The 24695-nt window shown below is 42.3% G+C and overlaps 2 protein-coding genes across 6 annotated transcripts in view; both read right to left on the reverse strand.

Moving 5' to 3' along the window:
• BRF1 (BRF1 RNA polymerase III transcription initiation factor subunit) overlaps positions 1-14370 on the reverse strand; it is a 171410-nt gene extending 157040 nt beyond the window's left edge. For both annotated transcript variants that reach the window (XM_066998462.1, XM_066998461.1), the window contains exons 1-2: positions 14094-14370; positions 849-929 (exon numbers count right to left, since the gene is read on the reverse strand). In XM_066998462.1, the coding sequence (XP_066854563.1) occupies positions 849-929; positions 14094-14280 (268 nt within the window). In that variant the 5' untranslated portion in view covers positions 14281-14370. The remainder of the gene's footprint in view (positions 1-848; positions 930-14093) is intronic.
• A 40-nt stretch (positions 14371-14410) lies between these two features.
• Positions 14411-24695, reverse strand: part of PPP1R36 (protein phosphatase 1 regulatory subunit 36) — a 42311-nt gene continuing 32026 nt past the window's right edge. The window contains exons 12-13 of one of the 4 annotated variants that reach the window (XM_066998467.1): positions 18329-23363; positions 14411-16084 (exon numbers count right to left, since the gene is read on the reverse strand). The gene's annotated coding sequence lies outside the window, so the exon portion shown is untranslated. The remainder of the gene's footprint in view (positions 16085-18328; positions 23364-24695) is intronic. The other 3 variants (XM_066998466.1, XM_066998465.1, XM_066998464.1) reach the window with 3 other exon arrangements.

Raw genomic sequence — 24695 nt, forward strand, 5'->3', positions numbered from 1 at the left:
TATACAGGACTACTTGAGGAAAATACCTTTATTTAATATACCCCCCAAAACAAGCATCATATCAGTAAAACCCATCTAACACCCCTGGTTAATTACACGTCAGCTTCTGAGTCTTTGATATGACAGTCCATCAGCTGTCATCTCCAGGAGTCATGAGACAAGAGTATTAATTAGCCAAAAAATGACAACTCCTGTCCACTGATATGACCAACAGCAACTGAAACTGGAAGACCATTAGGTTTCTGGAATAAAAGCTGTTTTTATTCATTCTCTTTAAGGACTGTACATTAGGAAGAACTCAAAATGGATACCATGTAACCAGACCATTTCCTTAAACATTCTCTGAACACTAAAATCTCTTTTCTACTTTTCCCTTCTCTATTCAACAGTCACATATTAAGCATGTGATTACTATGAAGTGTGCATAATGTGTGTGTTATCTTTACTTTTATACTATATAAAAACAAAAGCATTTCAGCAATTATACTTTAAAATAAAAATGCATAAAACACTCCAAGAACGCTGAAAATTGATGAAATAAAAAGCTGAAGTAGTTTAACAGATAACAAAAATGTGCAATTGGCACATCAACCTTGAAAAAGCCCTTTTAAACTCCAATAGTACTTGTAAGGTGCCATTACCCTTTGTCAGCCATCTACCTGACCTCATAAATCAGGTATAACAACCAAATGAGAGCACAAGGAAAAATCAGCACTTGGCAGACTTGTCTACTGACTAGCAAGTGGCCTGCCAAGGTTTTGAGGTCACATTCAAAACTACAAATTAATAGCAAATCAATCATGTTAATTAAAAAAAGTCACATCAACAAGATTAAAGCTTGTGGATACCGTTCTGTAGAGTTTGTGCTCGTGACTCCTTTCCCAGGTTGGCATGGAATCCTCCTACTAAGGTCAGTGTTTTGCCTGCACCTATTAGGGAAGAAAATAAAAGATACATCAAATGCAATAGCTGAATTAAAACATTAAAAGAAAACTTATTGAGCCACTGAACTTGGTATCTGTATAATTTACAACATGCCAAATTACATTAAAAAGGATACTGTAGAGCGCTTGAAGGACTTAAGACAAAATGCAAACCCTGTGCCATTTATTTCCTCCTCAGGATACCATAATACATACAAAACTCTAAGTCCCCCTAAACTCAGTTCCAAATAAAGCACAAAAACGTCACATCACTTATTTTGGGCAGAATATGAAAATCAGTATCATGAAACACTGCTCAAAGTAAAACATGAAAAATTCTTAAGTTATATTTTGTGTCTGAAGAATATTCAATACTGAATTTTACTAGCTAATTACTGGCACTACAGAACATAAAAACCATAGTTAGCATTCAATAATGACTTGTGTTGGCTACTACAGACGTAACACATACTTTAAAATAACTTCAGTTTAACATTAGACACACTGAGAAACTTGGGCTACAAAAACTACAAGTCTGGAACTGCTATGTTTACACCCTGAAAGGCTGGAGACTAAAATAAGTCTGTGTTGTAAATTAACATCAACTAGAGGCTGGTTTACGCGTCTGTGCCAATGCTGAGAAGTCTGAATGCAGAGTCCTCTGGGAATCAATGGAACTGTTCATGCAAACGAATCTTCCAGAGCAGGGAATTAAACTACTGAGGACAGAAATAGTCTCTTACTAAAGCAGGAAGTTTTTAAAAAATAATCAGGCTACTCCAAGCAGGATATTAGAATCTATCAGCTTAACAGCGTGACCAAAAAGCTAAATTGCACAGGATTGAAAACAAGAAATTTGCTAGTAATTGGACTTTAGTCTGCTCTTCAGAATAAGAAGCAAAGTCATCTTAGTTTCCTGCCATGCCTACAGTTTTCCTCAAGTTCTTGTCACTATATTTTCTCATCTTACACCAGCTCTCCGGAGCAAACTACAATGGCTTTGGGACAGAAACATACAAAGGCATGGAGTACCACTGGAAAGCAATTCAGGGTATTTCGGCTACACACCTGAGTAAGATACTTCCATAGCAATTCCAAACCATGAGAAACTACGGCCTGAGCTTCTATTAGACTTTCTTAGCTAGTCTCTTAGCTGTATTTAATAAACATCTTGTTGAGAAAAAAACAGAACAGCTAATATTCTGGTAGAATTGTCTACAAGTCTTCCGAGCTTACTTTTCCAGGCAACCTTTAAATTAGGTTTCCAGCGCTGTCCACAACAGAAACCAAGTTCACCTTCCCTTCATTAGCAGATCCTTTCAACAAACAATAATCAGAAGCTCTCACATAAATGCCCCAAAGCTTAAGTACTTCAACATCCTAATTAGAGATGAAAAACAGTCAATGGTGATCTCCACAATGAATAGAGGTAAGCCTCCCAACCCAGTATTTTGCCTATTATAGTCAGCAACCTCTCCTTTCTATTCTTGCGGTTACCAAAACGAACTGATCAGGCAAAACAGAGAGAAACTATCAAATTATCCCAGCGCTCATGCAGGTTTTGGTGTACAACTAGTCAGAATGGTTTACCTCACAAAAATACATAAACTGTGACAAAAGTTTCATGCACCTTTTCCTCAGCAGCAAATCTAACTCCAGAAATTCTTTCCTACTCCCCCATTTTTCTTGTTTCAAGGTTTGCTTTACCACGGGCCATCTCTCTCATCTGACTTCCAGCAGGAGAGGGCACAGCAGCAGCAGAGGGGGCCGCAAGACGCAGGGCAGGAGTGGGAAGGAACAGCAGGGCGTGCTGGGGGTAGCAGGCTCACACAGCAGCCGTCCCACAGCTCCACAACGCTTCTCCAGTCCTCTTGCTCTTTGAAGACATGACAACACTCAACTCTGTCGGACTATGACTATCATCATCAGAAGAGCTACATCGCTCTTTAATAGGTCTCTGTATTACTAATAAAAAGCCTACACTGAAACAATCATAGAGCGGTGATAACAATACCATTAACAACAAACTTAACTTACAAACTCTGCTAGCAGAATTGCTGCATCCATTTCTCAGCTCGAGTTGGCATTCGGCTTTGAAAGCTGACAAAACTGGTCTGTTGGGGGCTTGCACGCTCAGAACTGCAAACTAACGTTTCCACGGACTATGAAGTCTCACCCTCAGCTTTAATCTTCACATGGGGAATGCAAAGCAAACTCATTAATACATCTGTACAGTTGGGTATTAAAAAGAGAAACTATAAAAAAAGATTTTTTTAAATCTGTGAAATCATCAAATTCATTTAAAGACCAAAAAACCCTACAAAGCTAGTCATTTAAAAAGTACAAAGGAAGGGAGCAGCAATTGCTAGGCAAAACTGAATTAACATTCCAGCTTAACTAAAGTTTTTACATTTCTTGACCTTTTCTATTTTTCCCCTACAACTTCAGAAATGAATTAAACAGGCTTTTGGTTTTTCACATTCAGCTTTCAAGACAGAAGAAAAAATACATCCGAGAAGTATTTGGTGTCTGCAAGCACTGCCTGCCAACTCCTCAACATTAACACTAACATTTCCCTAAGCCAACTCAAATACCCTCCTCAGTGAGGTGGTGCCTCCCAGGGCACGTTGTCATCTACTGGTTATTTTTAGAAACTCACTCAGATTCTCAAGCTTTGCTTCACTGAAGCCTCCTCTCCCCTTCCTGTTAACTTTGGACACTTTTGAAGTTTTGAATTAGAAGAATTCAGTTGGAAGGGACCTACAAAAACATCAAGTCTTTGGACAACAGAAGGCGTGGAGAGGTGTGCTAGGCAGCTCAAGAGTAGCTACTCAAATTTTTGGGGTCATCTCAGCAGGATGCAGTGCCCTGGGACACAAAATGAGGAGAACCAAAGATGATGGAGGCCATACACCTGGAAACTTGATGATACCTGGGCAAAGCTTCCACAGGTCCAGACCCTGCTCGTAACCCCACGCCCAGGGCAGGGGGTTTGGACTGGATGATCTTGAAGTGCCCCTTCCAACGCCAGCCACGCAAGGCCTCCCCAGTCACTCTGGTGCTGAACCATAGTGCCTGCCCCCATGTCTGCTTCCATCAGGCACAGCTCCACTATGAAGGGTCAAGACCCTGGCACCTTGGCTATTTCTGAGCTTCAGATTCAACACCTGGAGAAGAAACAGCACCGCTCCTGGTGTCGTGGATTTTGTTTCCTCTAAATGAGCAAGCAAGTGAAGACCGGGAATGAAGCTGCTTGCAAGTGGAACTGAAATGTATCTGCTATTCGATAGGACCAAGGCTACCAAAACTCTTCCCTGTGAAATTAAAACTGGAGAACTCCAGCCCTTTCTTCCACATATGAAAGGAGAAAAGGTTTCAGTTTAAACCCACGTATTTACAGACCCAGCATAAAATCAGTAAACAATGCAGACTGCATCCCACCACCTGTTTCATAGTCAGGGTAGGCTAGGTAATCTATCTTAAAAATTAATGAGCTTCCTATTAAAGCCAGACCACGAAAGTCAAAAGGAGAGTGGGTCGATGTCCCGTTACAATTCATGCCTACAATAGTAAAATGATGCAATTAAAGTCTTCCGAGCACAGAAAACAACTAAAATGGGTAGACTTCTTTTCTCAGCCATTTTAAAAGGAACTTAACAAATCTGTGTGCATGCACCACAGCCGGCCGAAACACTACTGCTGAATAAATTTATACAGACAAACTTTTAATCTAGTCCACCCATAGCTAGTTTTCTATGTGCTTATTTTCATAACTACCAAGCACGGAGATAAACATACCGTTGTGTCCACCACGCCCAAGTTTAAGACTGCACAAGTCTACGAAAGTCAGTCTGCGTCCAAGCTACGTGCAACACTCAGCATCTACCCAACTGACAGCAGTATACGCTGCAGCACTTCAAGCAAGCGTTTGTTGCCATCACAAGGACAGCACATAAAACATTCAGTGCAGGAAAAAAACACTATAGTTAGCTCTGATGCAAGATTGCCACCTTGAGGATTTCAGAAGAGAAGCAAAAAGCGATTCCGTTCAAGTCACATATGTGCAGTAATTATTTTATGCATGAAGTAGATGCAAGTTTCCCCTCTTCCTTCCCAACACAAGATGATTAGTTCTGCAACCAGAAAAGTGAAAACCTAGCACAAAGTGAAACACACGTACTCTTCAAAACTTCCCCAAAAGGTCTGCAAATCCAGTATACCAATACTTTCTTCTGTTTTGCAAGTTACATCATGACCACTCTACATAATTTAAAACTAACCATGAATTCGTCATCTCTAGAAATCCTGACCACAGATAAGAGGAATTTTGCTGATAGTTTTATTTTCAGTTCACAGAGTTTCAAGTTTAGCATGTGTATTATTGCTGGAATCTATTTCAGGACTGTTCAAGGCTGCACGGTAAGAAATATTTTATACCAGGACTTTGTCTATCAGTACATCCTACACGGAAACCCATTAAAAACAAAACCCCTACTCCTACCACTTCTGTAAGACTGAAAAATACATAATAATCCTTTATTGTATACAAGTCATAAGTCAAAAAACACAATCTGATAGGAATACAGAAATCATCATCTTTACCAACTGTCTCACTCTGTCAGTACTTTCAAGTTCTAGAGGGAAAAGAAAGGCATAGAAGATGAATAGTTAATAAGCTTAGCTTAAGTTTTATGAAAGCATTTTCCTCTGTGTATCTAGTCCCTCTCTTCTTTCCAGTTTGCTGACCATAGCTTTCCACTATTCAACATACTTCATTTCCACAAACCCCAGAAGACTCAAATACTTTGATCAAGTCAAACTTGAGTCAAGTACTGTACTTGAGGTCAATGTAGCTCACGCTCTCAGATCTAAGAACAAAGAAGTTTTTAAGGATAAAGCAGGATATACAAAACTCTACACTAAGCTTCCACATGCACACCTGAGAAATTGAGCATACCATAGCTTTACAAAAGGGTAGCCTACATTAAATTTGCCAAGGGATGCTCCAGAGTAAGAGCACACGTTCAGCATTTACAGCACTGCAAATTGGTCGCTGCAGTAAGTTGCTTATAATATACTTGCAAGAAAAGATTTGGATTAGCAAAAATAAACTTTCCCTTGATATAGTAATACTTGAAACAGACTACTTAACAAAATTTGTGGAACCTCCTATACTAGAAGTTTTAACAAACGCTTGCTGGTGTGTTAAGGGCTACTGGTTCACCTTATGAGCAAAAGCAAGCAAACAACTTTCTACAAGTGACATTTGTTCCACCAGCCTCGATTTGGTATTTTGCAGTCTCATGTACATTTGCAGATGAAGAATCTTAAATATATATATATATGCTGCACAAGAGCCATGCGCTTTACTGGATCCTGATTCAGTGACAAAGCTGGACTAGTTGTCAACGCCCCTTGCAATCTTCCATTTCTACGACCATACCTATACAGTTTATCACCCTCCTAAAACCTCCTGGCTTAGTTACTACATAGGAACATGTTAAAAGACTTTAATTCACACAAGTTATTGTACATCTCAAACAACAAACATCATTCCGGCATTCAGAGAAAAAAAATGCGCATTTGTAATTTAGTTGATCACTTATTTTTAATCAAAAGCCACCAAACCCAATAGAAATTCCAAATAAGCCTGTTTCAGGACTGTCATGCTGCTTAATCTCACACAGATGCTGGTGATGTACACGCATCTCAGATCCCAAATACACGTTAAGTCCTGCGGGGCAAGGATCCTGTCTCGGTGACAAGCCTACAGTCATTCCGTAACCCTCCTATCGAGGCTTTCCACAACATGCATTTGATGATAAAATATCCTGTAGGTCTTATCTGGAGTTGGGAAATGATCCTAGTTCCACCAACTTGTCTTCTCCATTCCAGTTTTGTCACCAGAATGACCGCATCGAAATGAACGTACAGTTTCATTTCATGCTGCTATGAACTAGCCAACTTGATAAGAGACAGCCAGGATAAAAACGATTAGAAACACCATCACCTCCATTACCTACCTGGAACTTTTTTTTTTTAATAAAAGCCACCAATATCTGAGCAACAAAGTCCCTTCTTCACTTAACTCCACATTTACCTTCTTGACTAAACCTGACATCAAATGAACAAGGCACAGCAAAGACAAGATCTTTACCTCAACATGAACTGAGGTAGAGGTCTCAAAACTACAAAGTTTCTCTAAGTTTCGTAAAAATAGGCAGCTGGTTAGGGAAGACAATGCTAGGCAAGAGCTAGTCAAAAGCTTATGCAAAATAACTCTGATTTAAATTTTTACAAGAGATACGACGACAAACTTTGCAGGAGGCTAGGGGCAGCCCCAGCCCAGGGCATCAGGCATCTCCATGGGCCCAGGGATGAGCTGCGGCCAGGCAGGACGCCAGCCTGTGGCTGAGGGACAGAATCAGGCCCGCTGAGGGGAACCAGCATCAGACACAGCCCCAGGATGGCCAAACTGGGCCCAAGGGGCACGCTGAGACCAGGCCAGGACATCAGCCCCTAGGTGAGCTTGTGGGGGCCCACAGCCAAGCTGGGGACCAGCCCTGCCATGGCCTTACCGGGACAGAGCTGACAGACCAGGGGGGCTGAAACAGTGTCCTGGGCCACAGGTGGAAGCTGCTCAGGGCCACTATGATCTGTAGTGTCCTGAAGCTGACAGCTCTCATCCCACCAACAAGCTGCACGCACAGAGATCCATGAGATTTCCAGACTGCCTTATGGGTTACTCCTACGAAGCTTATCAGATGTTATTTCTCTCAATTAATTACCAAGCGTTTAAGGACCATTTTTGAAACTTAAAGCTCAGCCTCCCCAGGCACAGTATATCTTTCAGGATCACAAGCTCAGTGTGTCTTGCAGTGCTATCTTCCAACGTTGATTTTTTTCAGTTGTCTTCCAGCTCGCTGCTGCACTGCTTGCACATCAGCATGGAGCTGTTTTCTTCCCCTTTGATTAGTGTCAGATTGAAGCCCTAGACTTCCATTTTCTCAGCTTCTTTAAAGAAAATCTGAAGAGATCTGGACTATCAAAGTCTGCTCCACGTTGAGCTTTCCTCCCCACACAATCTTTGCTTTTGTACTTATTTTTCCTGTCAGCCTCAGGGAAAATACTTGTAAAAGCGGTTTCTCCCAACAAGTACCACAAGACTGCGGTACTCCTATGCAGACACAGTAGAAGAGTGATCAGAGGATACACTGCCTTCAGATGCAGCATACAACTAACAATTTGCCTTTCTACAAAAGCAGCGACTGTAAAATCTATGCAGATCTGAGAAGGGCTCAGTAGAGCTCCTTTTTCCAGTGTACAATTACAGGATAACGAGGAGGTAAAAATGTAGCTCATTCTCAGACCCTGCATCACTGTACTTCGGTGTTGAGATGCATTCATATGTTATGACTGACAGGCGTCTTAAGAACTTGAGTATGAAGGAAAAAACAGATTACATTAATTTCAATTAGGAAAATGAGGAATTTTAATTCAAACACTTTGCAAATTTGGCACAAAGACAGAGACAGCAACCTCTTTGGATGATTTTGTGAGAGTCTGAACTTGCTGTCAATTATAAACTGAACTGTTACTCTTCAAAAACTAGATTCCTGCAGGAAAAGCACATATTTCAAACATTCTGTGCAAATAACAGTTCCTTGGAGCTCAAATGTACATGACAACTCTCTTCCATTGGTACTTGCAGACTTTTGAATCAACAGTTTAATAAAGTTCAAGAATGACGCTCTTACGTACGGCCTTCACAAGCTTCAAGAGAACAACATGGCCAAGATTAAGAGTTGAGGCTAGGTTCTTACCTGGTTGTGACCACTTGCAACAGAATTTAAAAGTGTAATTAACTGGAACAGCATGGGGCTTACCAAAGCTTTCACTAGCTTGTGCTTTGAGGACTTCCCTACCAGAGAATCAATAGATAGATACACATCAGCTCCCTCCTAGAGCATGAAGATAGTATCCTTTGCACTGAAGGGACTTAGCAGCCCACCAGACACCAAGAGGCAGGTGCTTCACAAGACAAGACTCACCACTCCCTGAGAGGCAGCAGTAATAAGAATTGTGGGATTAGGCTAATTTACAACCACGTTCTCCTCTTCCATCAAGATCATGGCAATGAAGAGCACTGGCGTCACAAGCTGAGACAGCCAGATCATGCCCATCTCCAAAGGGTGCCTCATCAGGACTGACATGGCCTAGCACCCTCTTTGTGTACTTAAAATTAGGTATTGTGCTTTTATAAACACCCCCAACTACCATCGGGAATATTTCATGACCCCGATTACGAAGTACTGCATAAGCAACTTGATAAACCTTTCTCTAAACGAATTTCTGTCTTGCAGTCTGGATATCTGGACACCTAGTAATAAGACTCTCTCATAATCACAAATATTTCTACTATAAACTTCTCACAAAAAGGTCACTTAATTAAGTATTTTCAAGAGATAACGTATCTATATAATTGTCAACGTCAGAGGAGTTTTGTTCTTACCATTTCCCAAAACAAAAGCTGAAAGAAACCAATATTAATACTGAGGGACACCCGCCATTTATACTGAGAAACCTTGCCCTCAGATTCTTAGACAGGTTTTAACAGGACAGTTAAAACCCTCAAAAGCATCTTTGTAGAGCTCAGAAAAAAACGTAATCTTCCTCTGTAGACTCAGAAGAAGAGCTGCACCAAGTCAGACCAAAGGTCTCAGTCCAGTATCCTGCCTCTGAAAGGTAATGACCATTAACAGACATACCTACAAGCACAAAGCTTAAGAGCAAAGCTTGTCATGATACAGCTCTTGTGCAATTGCCCTGATTCTAGAGATCTAAGGCATATGGATTTCCTGAGCCAGAAAGTGTATCTTATTCTTAATGGCCACACCATTTTTGTCCTGTTTGTTCAGTCCTTTTTGAACCCATGTGAACTTTTAACATCCACCACTTAAGACCCACAATTTAATGAAATGGGGGCTGTTTTGTTTTCTGGGAAGAAAAAAAAATAAAACAAAAAACAACAACCACTCTTGATGCTTCTGAACATCCTACTTGCTACCTTTAAAAGCTAGCTGGTAGCTTTCTTAGTGCTCCCCAGTTTTTGCATTATGTGATATTGAACAACTGCTCACTGAAACCAGGATATTGTACACGATTTCAGACCTCTATCATGTTCCCATTCAATCATCTCTTTCCCAGTCTGAAGAGGCTGAGTGTATTCAGTCATTTCTCAAGAGCAGAAATGCTCCTGTTGATCACCTTATCTCCCTCTCTATCTTTTCTAGCTCTACTAGACATTATCTTGAGGATGGAGAGGAAAACAGAGGAAGAGACCAGAACTGCGCACAGTATTTAAGTTGCAGACAGTGCTGTGGATACAGAACAGTGACTTGCACTGTTACAGTCTTTTCCTGAGAACTTCTAACATTACCCTAGCCATACTGCATTTTATTTATTTGTTTTGTAATGTGAATGAACATTGAGCTAAATATTTTTATAGTTATCCATTGAAACCCTAAAGGACCTCCTTCTGAAGTTACACTGACCAGTCCAAATTCCATCATCTCACACACAGAAGAAAGAAACAAACCTAACTCTCAAACAACTCTTAATCCCATGTGCTATCCTGCTACTCAGACTACTAGTAGAAACTGGTTCTTGTAGTCTTTACTATCCCAAATAATTTAGTGTTGCCAGCAAGTCTCATTAACACAACATTCACCTCTTTTCCACATTATCAGACAGCCCATATGTCTGTGGAACTTCACTGCCACCTCCTTCATGAGAATTACTATTATTTATTTATAGCCTACGTTACTTATTGTTTAAGTAGTTTCTCTGTAATGACTTTCTCTTATCTGTGACAGCTCAGACTCTTTAGCATCCGGTGAAGGATCTTGCTGACCTCCTTTTGCAAATCCAACTATCTTCTTTGTCTACATACTTACTGACTTTTTTAGAAAGCTCCAAAACATCTGCAAGGCATGACTTCACCTTGCCAAAAAACTTTCTTCCCCCATATTTACCTGTACATCCACCTGTTTTATCCTTTTGCCCATCTGACTCACTAGCCTACATTTTTCAAAAACTTCCCTTCAGCAGCAAACTAAGATCTTTCACTCCAATCCCCTCATTTTCTCAGCACACCCATGTTCAGTTGTTAAAACTGTCTGAGGAATGAAACAGACAGACACATGGGCATTGGAAAGTACTGGCCATACCAATCCTCTGTGAAAGGCATCAGTGTTGAGGCTGTGGCTTCCTATGCTAGGCACACCGACATCCAAATTTCAGTACTGCCTGTGGAAACGTAACTGTGATCTCATGCCTTCTTCCAACCCTACCAGAACAAAAGAAGGGATTTCCCAGGTGTCGGTTGCTGGGCTTACTGTCAAGGACTTGGCACAAGGTAGACAGGCCGTTTTGCATCAATACTGAGAAGCACAGACCTCTTCCCTCTTTCAGCAAACAAATGCAAGATTCTGAATCTTTAACACGCAGCTTGGCAAAATAAAAGGTTTTGCCAGATGTACCAAAGAGAAGTCAATAACAATATCTCAGTGCTTTCCATTTCCTCCTCTTTTTTTTTTGAATATGAAAATAAATAATGAATAAAGGCATCTATAGCTATTCTACATATATTAGCACACAAATGGCTCTTATGGAGCCTGGAGGGGCTTGGGAATCTCACAAGATTTGTTGCACAACCAGGAAATCCAAACTCCTCAGACATAAAGAGACCCATTCAAATCTGACAGCCCTCACACCTTGCAAAACCTGGGCAATGGTCTCCGAGTCCCCCACCCCTACTGATCAGAAATCGGGGTCTCAAAAATGGTAGCCCAGGCACCTCTAACACTGCAACACTCCACACTGTAGGGCTGCCCACGAACACCACACCGCAGTCCAAGGAAACTTAGCCCAAGGCATTTCATACACTGAGGATCCCTCAGAGTCACAGCGCTAAAAAGCCTACAGAGATGAGGAGAAAATAAGTTAAAAACAGGTAACTTTGATTGAATCCTGCCTATATAGTCAGAAGAATCACTGAAAGCTAGAGCTTACCAGAAAACGTCGTTTTCAGCAAACACATTAAAAGAAAATTACATTCCATTGCAAATTATCCAGAGAGGACAACACTCAGAGAAGAATGAATTTTGTCTTCCTTATATAGGAAACGAGTTTCATGCCCATTCCCAAGTACTTAAATCAATGTCATACAAGCATAATAGACAAGCATACATCACAAAGACACTGTTACTACAGCTCAAATACATCTTTTCAGATTAGCTTGTACTATTCAGTTTAAAAATCAGGGAGAAAAATATTCATGACATAACAGAAGCATTCGTCTTGGAACATAACAAATTATACCTATAGAAATTATCATACCCAAATGCTCTTAAAACATTTACTGTGTGAAATAGGGCCTCTCACTCATCCTTGCGTTAACTTTGCAAACCTACATCAGCATTAGTTTGAAAGTCGTGTTCTGTTATTTTCACAAGCAGCCTTCACCAAAATGCAAACATTCATGCACACGGGGACTTAAGTGCTAGAAGATGAAGGTATCAACATACAGTGAAGCCCCTGCAGCCACACCTTGTGCCAGCCAGATAAAGCCACCATAAGCATGCTAGAATGTGCTCCAATTAGCTTTTCACTCTTACACACCCACCTATTTTCACAGTGGTTATGTCTTCATGGGTGCTAGAGTTATTCTTCAGTGCATCATATGATAGCTAACTATTTACACAAGACCAAGGAACTATCTATTCAAAATTCATTACTGCACTGTCCATTTAAAAAGAGAAGCCAATTACAGCACCCCAGGACTTGCACAAAACGTCCCTTAAAGGAACTTCGAAAACTGCTGTGCAATTCAGCCCAAAGAGGAAAGAACCTCAGCACGGCGCAGTTCTCTCTTTCTCTGATATTTTTCCATAGCTCCCAAAATGAGTTCTAGCTTGCATGCCATCTGTCCTGCATAATTTCGGGTGGGAGGTAAAAAGCAGCACAAGTCCATAAAAATCTAGTCCCCACATCATTACAAGAAAAATTGTAGGATACGTGAGTTAGTCAGAAGCTTAAGAAGAAATGTAACGCCACTGCCCTGAGATAGAAGATGGCAATGGCACCAGACATCTAGAGGAACCCTAGACTACAAACTCCCGAACTCCACCGTGCAGTGCTGCCCTTTCCACCACAATGACTCTTTCTTCCCCACAGCCATATAGCCCTTTAGGCCCCTTGTTTCACTGCTAAGCTCCTCCACAAGGCTCCTTCCCATGTTTCTTGCATTTTCTTTCTCCCTATACATATTCCCCACACCTATTTTCCTTCTATCCTCTTCCAAACACCATATCCTCTGCATGCAGCCCCGTTCCACGCACACATCCCTTACCCTCCAGGGATACACCCCAACCCACCCGTTTACACAATGAGACTCTTCACCCTTTGCTTCCAGCCTCTTTTTGCCTCCACCACGTCACCTCCGTGCCGCCGTGCACTCCCTCTGCCCATCAGCCACCTAACCGTCCCATCTCCTACCCCAAATTATTTCACAGACCTCCCAGCTCCCCGTGCAGCCAGCCCACCCCACCGACAGCTCCAGCCCCTCGTGCACTTATTCCTGCCGCACACGAAGCATCTCCCCCACCTCGCACAGCGCCTTCCCCCGTCCATCCCAACTCCTTTTCACCCACTTCTGCCCCCCACCTCACGCAGCAGGCAGTGCCCCTCTCCCATTTCCACTTGGCGCAGCGCTGGTTCCCACATCCCCCCCATGCTTTGCAGAGCTCTCCTCTCCGCGTGCTGCCCCCAAAACCCCTCTACCCAGCACCCCATCCTTCATGCACCGACCCTGAATCCTGTTCCCCACACCTGCCTCTTATTAATTCAGCACCCGCTCCCCCACACCCTGCAGCACAGCACCCTCATCCCCACAGCACTGCCACCCCCAGGCACTGCCCTGTCCCCCTATAACTCTCCCGTCCCCCCACAACACCCTCTCTCCATATTACCGCTTAACCCCCCCGGACCTTTCCGTGTCCCCCCCCAGCACCCCTCCCTGTCCCCCCAGCACCTCCCTGTCCCTCCCCGTCCCGTCCCACGTGCGTCCCGTCCCGTCCCGTCCCGTCCCGTCCCGTCCCCGCCGCTCACCGTCCAGCGACACGAACTGCCCCACGGCGGAGGAGCCGCCGCCGCTGTTCTCCACGAACTGCACCTCGGAGACGATGATGTTGTCCTCCAGCACCGAGCCGCAGCCCGTGCACACCGCGTCCCCGCGCGCCGAGTCCACCTCGATCTCCGAGCAGCCGCAAGCGGCGCACACCCGCCCGCCCGGCATCGCGGCCCCCTGCCCTGCCCTGCCCCGGCCCGGCCCCGCCGCCCCCCGCTGCCGCCGCCCGGCGCGGCCCGGCCCGGCCCCGCACAGGCCTCGCTCGCCGGTACCGGCACGGGGAGGAGCGCGGCGGCGGCCGCCCCCCGCCGGCTCTCGCGAGACGTGGCCGCGCCTCGCGGGGCGGGGGGGCGAGGAAATGGCGGCGGGGCGGCGCCTGCACGGCCTTGGGGGAGTCGCCTCACACGGGTGTTTGTGGGGAGCAGCCGGGGGCCCTCACCGACAGGGCTGTTATATCTGCGTTCCTCAGGTGTTTTAAATGTTCTGCGAAGCCAGCCCGTCAGCCTTTCTTGTTGAGCTGCGGGAAAGGGAGAGGTCGCAGGCTGTAGGCAGACCACAAAGATTCACTCAAGTTTCCCTAGGTTTCGTTCATTTCATCATAGGCTTCTTATCTAAGCTTATTTAAGTTGTTAATAAATTCATGCCAAGGTTTCTGTACGATAAAACGTTTCCTTTCTGCCAGTCTTTGTCCTTCCCACTCAGGTAGTTTCATTTGTGGACAAAAGAGTATCACTAAAAAAGGAAATTTGCACTCTGGGTGGCGGGTGGTATAGAATCACAGAATCCCAGAATCATTAAGGTTGGAAAAAACCTCCAGGATCATCTGGTCCAACCACCACGCGACCACCAATGTCACCCACTAAACCATGTCCCTAAGCACCACGTCCCAACCTTTCCTTGAACACCCCCAGGGACAGAGACTCCACCACCTCCCTGGGCAACCCATTCAGATGCCTGACTGCTCTCTGTTATTCTTGACATGCCATCAAGCCTATAATAATTAATTGTGTACACGCCATCAGTAACTAAAAGTTGTGTAACAATATGCGGCAGAGAAAAGCGTGGGCCTCGTTTTCTCATCTGTATGCCAATTTGTGTTCCCTTGAAGATAAAATTGGGGCTACAACGCTCGTATTTCAAAATAATGCTTCTGTTATGCTTCAAAAATTATTCATCAATCAAATCTGTTCGACCATTCTATGATAATAAATAGGTAAAAATGTTATGGGGCATAATGAATCGGTTTCAGTAAGGTACTTTGAGTTTTGCCTAAGGTACCACAGCATTTAAGTCTAGTGCTTTGTAACTGTTTTGGTTATTCATTCCTGAACCCAACAAATACACTTTCAGCCAGGGTTATTTTTTGCTTTATCACACAACCCATATGTCATGAACTAGTGTGGCATTCCGCTGACCGAAACTGAGCAGAATAGATACCACAGCAGTATTTTTGTATACTTTCAGCTGTTGGCATTAGAAATACACAAGCCCAATGCAGAAATCTCACAAAATTATACACCATGTAGATAATGTCAGAGGAAATTATATTCCTGATACAATTCCTGAGCAAATATTTTTGTTATTTATAGGAGGAGAAAGCCCCATGAAAAAAATATATATATATTTTTTTCTCACTCAGCAAAGTCTCTGCAGTATCAGAACATTTTAATTGACAACTGCCAAACCAGATCATTCATCATACAGTTCTATGACAGTCAGCACCAACACAAGAAACCCTGCAGCAAACAGTTATGAAATACTTTTCCCTAAAAAAGTTCATTCTTAACTCACTTAAGTAGAGGCTGATGTATTTATGATCCATGAGGAATTAAATTTTGCATCCCCATTGCAAAATTAGTGGTGTTTTGGTTGTTTAAGTGTTACCAGTCTTTCCCGGGAGTCCCAAACAAGTTTGGAGTTTTTCATTTTGAATGTGACCAGCAGAGGGCCCCAGTGAGTGCACCACATACAGCTGCTGTGCCCAAAAAAAAAAAAAAAAAAGCTTATTTAATGATTTAATGTAATACTGAATAAAGAAATGTGTCCTTTGCCTCCTTCTCATGAAAGTTTTCATATACAAAAGCCCTTAAATATTTCAAATGTTTGGTCATCTTCTATTGGCCGAAATGTAAGTCATTCTTCTCCACTGCAAGATCTTTGTCCTTTCTGCTTGCAAGAGGATTAACTAAAACCTTTTTGACCAATACCATTTACTCAGTTCACTTAGGATAGCATAATAACCTTTTAGTAATCCATCTCAAGCTTGAATTCGAGTTAGAACTGACAGATTAAAAATTTGTGTTGACGGAACCCCAGTCCCTGCACCATTTTGCCCTTCTGGTCAAGAGGAGAAAAGAACCTGTTTTCTATTTCACCTACCATCATATTTCATACCTCTTATTTTCACTTCTAAGTGTAATAAAAAATGGTGATCAGGATGTCTGTTAGCCCAGACTGACCGATTTCCTTCCTACTGTGTCTGCAGGAACCCCGAATATAACCCCAAACCCCCCCACCTCGGGGGTGTGTTTGGGTTTCAAAGAGAGGAACTATTCTCATTTGCTTGAAAAATAGAATATATATTTTTTTCCTACTGCTTATACAACAGTAGGAATAATGCAAAAGGACTGTACAAAAACAGGTGGGAGTGCAAGGGAATCCCACTCTGCTCCTGATAATGCTGAACAACACAGCAGGGACTATGCTAGAGCAAGGTGATGACACATCACTGCACTTTCAGAAAGAACGAGTCTTCTTCTATAAATAAACTAATTTGAAGCAGATTCTGACGTATCATATGAGAGAAAACCCATGGACTCTGTGCCTTGTCATCATAGCTGAACCTTCTGTGTACTGAGCCTCCCAGCTCACCCACACGCGTGGGAAATATTTTTGGTTAAAGTACGAGGCACAGAGTTTAATCCCTTGACTTGATCAGCTGCTGTGAGCATGTGAGTATCCACAGCTCTCTGGGATCTCAGCTGTGATCATGCATCATAAAATTTGGCCTAAGAGTCTGGCTGAACTCTCACGAGAAGTTTGGGATGTGCCCATAACAGGAGTGGGGGCAAAACACAGAGGAAACCTTCTTTGGTTCTGGACTGTCCAAAATAAGACAAAATAAATGATGCATTCAACCTGCAAATTTGCACACAGATTCTTTGGAGCTGAAGTCATATGGAAACTAGATAGAGGGGGAACAAAGGATTTCGAAATGGATTAACCTTATAAGGATAGTGATAGCAGCTGGATGCTTCTTTTTCTCCCAGTGCCAGGCCAAATGCATTTGGCTATACTAGTGATGGACACGAGGGGGCACCCAAGGAAAATGAAATGGTCGAGGAGCTGCAATGCTCCCCGGACTGATTTTCCATCTGTTTTCCTTTTTTTTTGTTTCCTGAGTCTTATCTAGTTATTTCCTGACATTGTTTTCTTGACGTTTATCAATAAACAGTAAATTAATAGAGCTTTGGGAAAAACATTCTGAGAAGACAAGTTTTTGGCATCTGTTAAATAGGGTGGCAAAGCAGATTAGCAAACACATGAATTTATCTCTGTGCAATCACGTCTTTGCCGTTCAGAGATAGCACTTTGCAACTGAGCCTTGATTCCTAGGTAAGTGGCAAAGAGACCACATGGCTTTCACAGTTACCTTTCCAGGATCTATGCCTTGCACAATTCTTAGTATGTGAGGAGAAAGCTCAAGTGCTACAGCTTAGAAAATCCACTGAGAAATCAGCAGATGGAAAGTCCAAGGGTACTGAGTACAAAGGTCCCGAAGCAACCACCAGCCTGGGTAGCCTCTCATCAGCTAACTGTAGGAAGCTGTGTGCAATACTGCTGTCTAGCTGGTCTATTCCTAAACCCCCCCCGCACGCACACTACTTGAAGATGTACATCTAATAGCTGAGTGCTTTTAGGAAGGACGTAAATAAAGCAAGGAACAAACAGATATGTCCTCACAGTTTCTAGCAATCTGCAACTTCAGAACTTCATCAGCTGAAGGTTAATACACAGCAGGAGACTTTTTATCTGCTTGTTTAATCAGGTTTTGAACTGTGTATGCTTTCAACATCCACAACATCCGGTGGTTTAGGGTTCATCACAGCTTAGTTGGTTAGCAAGTGAAAAAAGTTTAAAAACGGACTAAACATTTCAGTTGGTAATGTTTAGTACTTGGGCTATAATGAGTGATGAATAATTGCTCCCTTCTTACCTTCTTCATGCCATTCAGGATTTTATACTCCTGTTTTACAGCTTCTCTCAGTCAGGATCACTTCACAAGAGCAACTCTTCCTCCAGAAAATTGCAATGCTGATCAGCCGCAGTCTGGAAAAAAAAAAAATCTGTTCAAGGCAGTCACTTAAGAGGAAACCCTTTTTAAGGAAGCACAGAGTCACAGGTTGGAAGAGACCTCCAAGATCATCTAGTCCAACATTTAACCTAGCACTGACAAATCTGCCACTAAACCATGTTACTAAGTTCTACATCTACACATTTCTTGAAGACCTCCAGGGATGGTGACTCAACCACTTCCCTGGGCAGCCTGTTCCAATGCTTCACAACCCTTTCAGTAATGAAATTTCTCCTAATATCCAATGTAAACCTCCCTTGGCAGAACTTAAGGCCATTTCCCCTCATCTTACCACTTCGTGCTTGGGAAAAGAGCCCAATCCCCACCTCGCAACAACCTCCTTTAAGATAATTGTAAAGGTCTCCCTTGAGTCTTCTTTTCTCCAGGCTAAACAACCCCAGCTCCTTCAGCCACTCCTCATAAGACTAGTTCTCTAGGCCCTTCACCAGCTTCGTTGCCCTTCTTTGGGCACACTCCAGGGCCTTGATGTCCTTCTTGTAGTGAGGAGCCCAAAACTGAACATAGTATTCGAAGTGCAGCCTCACCAGAGCCACATACAGAGGGACAATCACTTCCCTAGTCATGCTGGCCACGTTTCTGATACAAGCCAGGATGCTGTTGACATAACATTGCTGTTGATAGCATTGGTTATATTCTGCACTGAATAACTGAAGGCCTCCATCACCTCAGGTTGCAAGTGCAGAATAATATTCCTGTGAAAAATACAACTCTGCTTACCTGCAGCTGTGGTATTCTGCATCTGGTTTGTTCAAATGTTCATGAAATCATCACTCACCATCAGAGAACACTTCCAGTCAGCTAATTCCCTACTTAAGCAACTCCCTGCATACCTAGAAATTAAAGTGAAATGAGGAAATGCCTGGTTATAAGTGCCATTGCTGTGTGCACACTTCACAAGGGGCTATTTTGGTGCAAATACATTTTCTATATAGACTGAAAGTGAGGCTTTCACTCAATGTTAATATTCATGTAAAAGGTAAAAAAAAAAAAAAACTAAAAAAAAAACAAACCACAGGTATGTTCCACCAGATGGTTTTACACATTCAAATGCAGGAGAAAGCCACATGTCTTATCGATAGTTTCCATTTTTTTTGAAGTTTGGAATTACAGCCCAGAAGTTCAGACCAGTGTGTGGGAAACTGTAGAAGCACATCAAAAATAAGATGAATTTCCTTTCATTTTGAAGAATAAATTTGGAAAAGCGGCTACACAGTAGTGGACTATCTGCTTAGCGTTGAAGTAAATTCAATGCAGTTAAAAAAATAGGCTATAAACTATGCCTGTGAAGTGCCCAAGATAGTGTTGATCGTTAATGGTTGGACTTGATGATTTTAGAGTTCTTATCCAACCAAAATGATTCTATGATTTACAAATGATACCTAACAAGTCACACGTAGGATTATAAAAAGAAACGACCTCTTGAAAAGGGGGTAGCTAGCTGCATTAGAGCTGGATGTTAAAAATCCTGAGGTCACCAGATGGTATTAATAATCCAAACTTTCTCTGTTGGCATTTCATAGACAGGAGTCTGCCATAATCTAAATGGCTGTGCTAGCATCAAAGAAGAATATGCCAGTCAGCTGTTCTTTATGTTGAAACACAGGTTTCATGGTCTTAGAGTTGAAGGTGTAGGTGTATGTATGGTAATGTCACAACTCCTTTGGCTGTCAGGGACCCCCTTCACAGAGAAACTTGCAGAGAGAGCATCACCACCGTCACACACAAGCCTCTGCCTCTGCCAGTGAGGAAGAAAGGCTGGAAACAGGTCAAGGAACGGCATCCTCCTTCAAAGAGCCCATTAGCATCAGGAAAAGGTATGAAATAGCAATAAGTATTGGTTGGAATATGGGTGAGGGCAGCTCTCTCCTGCTTGGGTCGTAAAAGACATCCAAGACTTCTGCTTTCAGTGATCTGTGTGTCATCACCTGCTTTTCCGAGGAGAGATTACCAGTACCTCAAATAGGCCAGAGCTAACCCAGGGCTAAAGAAACCATCCGTCAGTATTTGTAGTCGTTGCCCAATGTCTAAAGCTATGAGTGGGCTAAATGAAGACAACGCTAGAGTTTAGAGAAGCCACAGTATAATCCTTTCCTGTCTCTGGAGAATTTTCAAGAATTTGGCAGATTTCCCAGTTTGAATTAGTTGAATAAATTAGATGACCTAACATTTTTCAAAGGGCACCATAAAAAATGTTTGGAGTAAATCAAAATATTTCATGCCAATAATTTGAGTTAGCCTATGTTAAAAATATATATAAGCTTTTTTAAAATGTGAAATTTTCAAAAGAGAGTACATACAAAAAAAAATCTGCCACAATTTTCAAAATGAGACATTTAACTTCAGTTTTGATCACAGTGCATCAATATTTTTTTGATTAAAAAAATAGTTTCTGAGAAAAATTCTAGTGCAGTGCTAGCTATACCTTTTCTTCTCCGCTCTCAGCCAAAGGCAGGAAATATCTTTTGCACCTCCAGAATCAGGACAGGATCATTCCCAAAGCAGTATATCTTGCCATTTCTTCAGAAAATTGTGCAAGTCAGTAGTACAGAGGGGGAACACCAGAACCATGGCAGTGCCAATCTCCGCTTTACTCAAAGGGTAAAAGGATCATCTCTTGCTTCTGTATTTTTCAGCACACCCTCTTAGAAGGGCATTGGCCCCTGTGGCACGGAGTCTGCCTGAGGGGCAGGTCTGGGAACTAGCACCACCCTGGGAGGAACTGCTCATTCACATCTCTTAGCCCACATCTCTTCACCTCTCTTAGCACATCTTTTAATTTCCAGGTGCTGCCAATTCAGACTAGCGACTGTCACCATCAAAATCTCAATTTTGAGCTCTTCTTCCCAAGCTCATGGGATAAACATGCATTTTGTACAGCAAATTAGAATTGAGAATCTGATATAACAATATGCTAGTAAGATCTGGAGCCCTTGGCTTGCCCTTCCATTGTCCGTTCTTCAATCAGTCAGCTCACACCAAGATTATAAAAAACCTGAGCTAGGAGTTTACAGTCTGAAGCCCAAATTGAACAGAGCTGTCAGCAGATTATGTATTCCACTAAACAATGAGGTTTTCAGTCCCTTTTTGAACCACTGTTCTTTGCATGAGTTATGTTTGTACTATATTGCTGAGAAATTCACAAAACTATTATTTTTTAAACGAGTACAGTAGACAACAATGTTGTCAATGCATGTTGTCAGTAAGGTTTATTTATTAATAGCAGCATGAGAAGCATTTCAGAGTGCCCTTTGCATGTTCAATCCCACACCCATATGCATGCGACATTTCAGAAAATGTTAAGTTTAATTAATATATGATTTTCTTTGGAAGGGAAAATTAGAAGAAAGATGTTCCCATACATTTTTCACCCATGATAATTTATATATAGAGAGCCCCTAATGAAAGGAGTTTAATTTATGATGTGAGTAGAAAGAATGTCCAAAAAAAAATCAGTTACAGTGTTGGCATTTCTAACATATCCTGTCTTCTTCATAGCCTATCCCATGCTAAACAGCAACAGTAGAACTTTCTTCCTAATAAAGCTTTGGAGCTACTACCGTGACTTCTCACCCATGCTGCAGAAATACTATCCAGATGACCAAAGATTTTGTAATCAAACAAGCTGCAACACTTATCCAGCTGAAACAGCAATTTATCAGGCTCAGAGCAAAAACAAACTATTTTTGTGACATATAAAATTATGAAGTATGAAGAGCCTTTCCCAATATGTATTGCGACTAATAATTATCAGCCCATACAGCAATGACCTCTTAGCCACTCCCTCTGTGGTCACCTTTCATTTGCAACCATCATGTCTGACAAAAGCACGATGAGAAACAGCAGTTAAAATGAGAGATATTATCAGCTTTCCCAGACAGAACCACGCTGGGAAAGATCAGAAAGAGAAAATTTCCTGTCATAGTTAAAGGAATAAATGAGCAACTAATAAATGTTCTAATTCAATAAATGCATGCATCCCAATATAATTTTTCATTTGAATAACAGAACCAAATGGTTGTTGTGCTGTTTTGTTTTTGTCTGTTTGTTGGTTAAAAGAGAAATTCCCGCAATTAACTTATAGGAATAATGGAAAAAAATTGCCCAATATTCACACAAAGAGCTTGAGCTGGGAAATCACAACATAAATGAAATAAAATCCTACCCTACCAATTTAGTTTCCTCCACACCATTTTTTACTCAGTTGTAAAGCAAACAGCACCGGACAGTGCTGACAATCCCCTTGAAAACCCTGTGAACCCTGAACAGAGTTGCTGAAATCCTGAGTTTCTGCTACGACTTGCCAGGTAGTTGGGACAGAGCTGATGTAACTGCCTTCAGTTATACAGTGGCTACGCCAACAGAGCTCTTGCTTTCCTTTATTGACATGACGAGGCACTGCTTGCTCCCTGCAGCATCCGCAGGCTGAGCAAAAGGATGTGGCTGGGATACCACGGTCCAGCTCACCCAAAGGCTCTTTCATTCCTCATCTGCCCACTTCCATCCATCAGATCTCATGATTCACGGGTGAGATCTTCTCAGCCAAGCTCTTCTGCAGACAGGCTCATAGCACACATACCCGTGGTACCGTGCCATGGCCGCTTTCCTTCTGCCTGACTGCCCTCCTGCACCAGACTACCTCTGCCCTGCCGTGTCTCGGAGAGAAAGCCAGGCTCGGGAGGTGCCATCTCCACACAATTCCACTGAGTAGCTCATATATACTTTCAGCCTGTTGTTTGCCATAGGACCGTGGCTCATCAGAGCTCTCACCATCCACAGCTCTACTATTTTGGCCCTTCATCGTCACATAATCCCACTTAGCCAACGTTTCCTCCAGGGTGCTTGAGGCTTTGCATTATCTCTGTGTTACAGGAGGTGCCTGAAAGATTCAAGTGACAAAAATTAGACAGTTCTGAAGATCTGGAAGATCATTATAGCACTTCTCAGCATGTTAGCAGATATAGCACCCTTCAGCTGTGGAGTCTTCGTGGGCAAATTTCACCAGAAATGGAAATTTAATGTAAACAAATGACTTCTGGGTTCTTCCAGCCCAGCAGGCCAGAACAGGTAAATATCCACTATCTCAGCATTCCTGCAACTATTAGAAATACCCACAGAGGTTTCAATCATGCTTACTAATTAAAAGTAGGGAAGGGAGTTTCAGGTATTGTGTTAATCAAGAGGTGCTAAAGGAATATGACCTTCCTCTGAGGCAAAGTCTGGCATGATAGCCAATGTTTTCCATGACACATACTAGAAAGCACAGAAACACAATCAGCAAAATTATTTCCTTGCTTCAGGATTCAGTACTTTAACAAATGACTCACTGATACATGCTTCAGATATTCCTACGCTAAAACCAGAGTGTAAGTCATATGTATAAAATCCACTGTTGCTCCATAAGCACCATGATAGCTTTTTCCCAAAACTGAACCAGAGAATGTCTGGTATGTTTGAACTGATGTAAGAAGTCTGGATTTTATGCTCACAACTCCAATTCATCGGTAGATAAACGCTATGTGAATGGACTTGTCTCAGCACATTTCAAGAATTAAGGACAACTCAGCAATTAAAAAAACTTTGCTGGTCCATGAGCTGAAGAAGCCAAGCGTCAGCAGAAGTATATGCTTCTGTTGCTTTAGTAAAGAGAAAGCATGTTTTTGTTAGACTGCATCTGAGTACAATGATAACGAGTACATGATAAGAAATCATTAAATATAGAATAAGAAAGCGTTCATTAGCAGTGTGCAAGGAGCAGTGTAGAAGAGAGCCATTATAGGTGCTCTAATGCCTAAGAGAAGAGTATGGGAGTCAGAAAACTGGATATAATTGCAGGTTCTGACACAGACTTTCTCTATGGCCTTGGGCTACACACCAGATATTGCTGGGCCCAAGTTCTTTAGCTATAAAACGGAGATATGGCTACTCAAAACCCCCTATAATTTGTTTGGCTCTCCTAGATTATTACATAGAGACATACACCAAGAAAGAGATTTCTTTGACCACAAAGGAGAGAAAAGATAAAGTGGAAGAATCCATTCAAAGATGAATGTGACCTGATCCAAGACACAAGCAGAACACAGGTTTGACCAGCTTGGGGACTGAAGGAGAGGCCTCATCCATGCAGCTGGCATGGTGGTGAGCTGGTGGGACAGAGGCTGCTGTAGAGCATCAGGAGCATTAGCATGGCGGGGAGGAAAGACCTGCCTGG

Source organism: Anser cygnoides, chromosome 5 (genome assembly GCF_040182565.1).
Source record: "Anser cygnoides isolate HZ-2024a breed goose chromosome 5, Taihu_goose_T2T_genome, whole genome shotgun sequence".
Taxonomy (NCBI): Eukaryota; Metazoa; Chordata; class Aves; order Anseriformes; family Anatidae; genus Anser; species Anser cygnoides.